Below are 4,627 nucleotides of genomic sequence, written 5' to 3'. Positions count from 1 at the left end.
CTTCTCACGTTTCGTCTTGTCCTTTATCTTCTCCCATGTTGGACAATCTTTGATCATATGACCAGATTCTCCACACTTGAAGCAACCTCTATTTGCGAACGACGACTTTGAGTCATTAACCTTTTTGTTGAATGACTTGTTGTTATTGTTGTTATAGGATGATTTTGTTTGTTTATTTCGAAAAATCTTATTTTTAAAATGTCGTGCAAACAAGACAGTTTCATCCTCTAGGTCTGAGTCCACTTCTTCGCTCTTTAAGGCCATACTCTTATTGCGACTTGGTTCAGCGTCGTCTTTGTTAAGAGTGATTTCATTGGCCATGAGAGCACCAATGAGTTCTTGATAGGAAAGGGTTTCAAGATCTCGTGATTCCTCCATTGCAGTGACTTTAGCACGCCACTTCTTAGTAAGGCTCCTAAGAACCTTTCTAGCAATGTCCTCGGTACAGAATTTTCTACCTAGGTTCTTTAATTCATTTATGATACTTAAAAACCTTGCGGACATACTATCTAAGGACTTATTAGGCTCCATGATGAATAGCTCATATTTTTGCATAAGCAAATCAATTCGGTGCTTCCTAACAATGGAAGTACCTTCATAAGCTAATTCGAGCCCATCCCATATCTCCTTGGCCGTAGAACATGAAGAGAACCGATCAAACTCGGTAGAAGTCATTCCGTTTTGCAGAAGACTTATTGCTTTGGAGTTCTTTTCGGCCTTCTTATAGTCGGTCTCGACATAGTCCTCTTCTTTCTTTTCATAGGTAGTGCCTTCCTCGGATGCAACAAGGATTTTGTGCGGTCCGTTTTGAATAATCCTCCAGCACTCCCAATCGTGTCCTTTCACATAGTGAGTCATCATGTTTTTCCACAATCCGTAATTCTTCCCATCAAAGACGGGACACTTGAGATATTTGGAATCCATTTATCACGTGATAGGCAGCGGAATATAAGACAATAGGATAAATGAAAAACAAGATAGATCAGCCTCTTTGCGGTTAGGCAATCAAGAGCACGAGGCTCTGATACCAATTGAAGAGTCTATTGATCCAAAATACTCAAGAGGGGGGGGGGGGGGTGAATTGAGGATTTAAAACTTTTTAAAGCTTTTTCGAATGTGCGTATGTAATTGATTATTTAAAGTTTATTGATTAAACTTTAACTAATCAACTAACGATAGTAAGCAAAATAAACGAAACAAACAAAAGAAGAAGAGACACACGGATTTTTGAAGTGGTTCAGTTTCACAAGTTGAAACCTACGTCCACTATTCTCGATTAATAAATTTAGTACCTTTCTACGGATTACAAATTTGCTAACCCAACTCGTACAACTAACTCTAGCTGTAACTCAATGAGTACCGTTAAATACTCGAGTGACTACCTTACGCTAATAAGAAAGCACTAATGATTCTAACAAAGGTTCACATTAATTAACAAGTTAAGAAATCAATCTAAGCACTATTATCTTATAACGATAAATGAAGAACAAGTATGCGAGTTTTATGACACACGACCTTTCAAAATTGCAAATCGGTTTTTCGGTTTAAAACACACGGTTTGCCTTTTAAATATGAAAACAATTTTTATGCTTAAGGTCTCTCTCTTAGATGTTGTAAATAGCAAAGTATTTATAGGAAAGGAAGAGGTAGGCTACACGGTTTCTATATGAACCCTAATAGTCGAAATAATAAAATATAATTACAAATTATATCTTCTTATTATCTCTTCCCTAAAAGCCTTAAAAGAAAATAAAGAATATTCTAAAAGATAGAATATAATCTTTCTAAATATTTCTTTACTATAAATTCTAAGATTATGATAAGATTTCCTAAAACAAGAATATATTTTACCATAAATAAATATATTAAGTAAGATATATAAGATATGTAAAGATCTTATTATAGAATAAAATCTTTACCTAATATCTCTTAGGTAACACGGCATATCACGGTCCATAAACTTGTGAATCGTGCAAACCCTAATCTTAATATATAACTAGAATTTAGGTTTTAAGAGAGGCTATATGGAAACCCTAATTGGTAGTAAAGTCCAACTCATAAGTTGATCCTTCATAACCACCAATTAACGCTTATCATAAAACCGGATTCTTCACTAAACCGGGCTTTATAAAATAAATACTTTTATTAAAACATTTAAGATAAACTTTAAACAATAATAAAACGATTTTCAAAAAGTTTATTAGTCGTGTACAAAAACTCAGCACTTCGATGTTATAGTAGAAGAGCTATAACATTGAGCTCTTTAACTAATAAGGTTATAGCTGCAAAGCTATAACTTTACTAATCAAGAACCTCATTCTTGATTACCATTATGAGATAATCACCTATACTATTCTAATCTTCAAGGAGATCTTCGAGTATAGGCTACGTCATCATCCAAGCTTGATAAATCTTTAGACGAACTTCGTCTTCACATGATACTTGAATGAATCTTGAATTTGTTTGATCTTGAACGAAGGCTTGAACTTCTCATGCAATTGTCACAATCCTCTTTGTTGCTCGTAATAGATTAGTCCTAAGATACTTAACAAACGATTACACGCAACAATTATATAAAATGTAAAACACCTTGACATCATCAAAACATAAACATATAAGCTATATGGTCCAACATATACCACCGTGGTCATCCAAAAGCTTAGCAATATGATTTTTCTTTTTCCGTTGGATCAACTTTACGATGAAAGAAAGTGGTATTTTTGTCTCCATCTTTGAGCCATAAGGCCCTCGACCTCTGCCTCCAAAAAATCTCTTCTTGTCGCAATAAGTCAGCTATTTCCTTCAGCAATTTCTTCCTTTCATTAAGCACCCTTCTCGACCGACATCCCTCATTGAGACGTTTAAGACGCCTTCTTTTTCGCATGTATATCGCGAAGAATCTTATCAATACTAACGCCTTTCAACTCTTGTAGCTGCTTAGCACAATCCGAGACAGCATCAATCAATTCTCCACTCCCTGTAGCCCAAGCTTTTCGGATAGTATCTTCACACCCATCCTCTCCTACCCAGATTTGCTCTAACCGAAAAAGTCTGCCACCCCTCACTTCCTTATCCATCCGCGGCTGTAGCACAACTTTTATTGGAGCATGGTCCGACCATTCTCTATCCATGTGGACCAACTTTGCTCTCGGAAACATATTAAACCATTTGTCATTACCCATATCTCGATCAATCCTAGACTGCCGATTATCGTCACCCACCTGGCCATTATCATAAGTAAATTCATAGCCCTCAAAACCAACATCTCTAAGTCCACAGTCATCGACTGCGTCTCTAAAATTATTCATCTGCCACTGAGGCCGTACGCCCCCTTTCATTTTCGTGCCATAAAGGATCTCATTGAAATCCCCGATACATAACCAAGGAATATCCCCGTTATTATCACCAAGGACCCGAAGTAACTCCCAGGACAAGTGCCTATCACTCAACATTGGCCAACCATAGAAGCCAGTCACACGCCATATCCCAGCATCACCCCCAATCTCGAAATCCATATAATGAACAGAAGCAGAAAGAAAAGTACAACTAACCTCCTTACGCCACAAGAAAGCTAAGCCTCCAGCCCTACCAACGCTATCGACTTCCATGCCCTCATACTCAGTCAGACATAACCTCATCCTCCTCAACTCACTTCCGCTCAGTTTGGTCTCACATAAAAAGACCAAATCCGGGGCCTCTCTCCATAATAAATTACGGAGACCGCCTAATGCATCGGGGTTGCCCAGCCCCCTGCAGTTAAGGCTCAATATTTTCATGATGCCCAGCGAGGTTGAGTCATCTCAACCATCGCCTCAGGTATAGAAGCACCCCAGCTTAATTTTAATTTCTTCGACCCCGCACCCACCAGCAATTCGACCTCCTCCTCAGCTCGGACATCATTATCCAACCTCGCCTCCTGTCCAATGTCCCTCCTCCTCTTACCCGTAGCCACACCCATCAAATCAATTCCCTCCTGCACTCCCGCCATTCTGGGGACACGCGTCCACCTTGTACCCTTTTCAAACATCTCTGTTTCACTCCCCTTTGCAATGACCCCCACGATATCTCCAACACCCTCCTCTCCGACACCATCCCCTACACCTCCCTGGTCTTGAACCATACAATCACCTACCCCTCGAACAACATCCAGTTCTGTAACACTCGCCACAGCCACCACAACCCCCATCCCCTTCGCACTAACTCCCTGTTCCCAATGCAGTCCATCACCCTTTTTAAACACCTCGTCCTCCACCGCACTATGTACCGCTAGCTGATCCTTGACCTGCCCCTGTTTAACTCCCACCTTACACGATAACGCAATCCTCTGTAATTTTTCTATCATCTCCTCCTGTGGTCATGGGCCACGTCTCGGTCCGTGGATTTGGGGGTCCACCTACCGGTTCGTAGTCACGGGCCACCTGCACGCCAAGCCAAATTGTGGACATGCAGCGGTCTATTGAAAGCCACGCTCGGCGGCGTAAAAATGCTTTCGACCGGATCGTTTTAGATCGGTTGGTTTCGTCTCGGTAAGGGTCTCGAAACAATTAGAGATGTTCGGAGTCGCCACCAAGCATTTGTGGGATGCTTGGAACCCGTTCGAATTCCACTTTATACCTCGGTCAAATCG

At 40.2% G+C, this 4,627-nt stretch overlaps 1 protein-coding gene across 1 annotated transcript; it reads right to left on the bottom strand.

Annotated features, from left to right (window-relative positions):
* Window positions 1-2,861: 2,861 nt before the first annotated feature.
* Window positions 2,862-3,776, bottom strand: LOC141620351 (uncharacterized). Its single transcript, XM_074437248.1, has one exon. It carries the CDS (start codon window positions 3,774-3,776, stop codon window positions 2,862-2,864), a length of 915 nt encoding a protein of 304 aa, XP_074293349.1.
* Between the last annotated feature and the right edge of the window lie 851 nt (window positions 3,777-4,627).

Source organism: Silene latifolia, chromosome X (genome assembly GCF_048544455.1).
Source record: "Silene latifolia isolate original U9 population chromosome X, ASM4854445v1, whole genome shotgun sequence".
Classification (NCBI taxonomy): domain Eukaryota; kingdom Viridiplantae; phylum Streptophyta; class Magnoliopsida; order Caryophyllales; family Caryophyllaceae; genus Silene; species Silene latifolia.
Note: the sequence above shows the minus strand (reverse complement) of the source record. Positions and strands in the feature narration are given on the sequence as shown.

Bases quoted from the DNA above. Each gene is read 5' to 3' on its own strand.
- LOC141620351 (XM_074437248.1), bottom strand. From the start codon at position 3,776: ATGAAAATATTGAGCCTTAACTGCAGGGGGCTGGGCAACCCCGATGCA.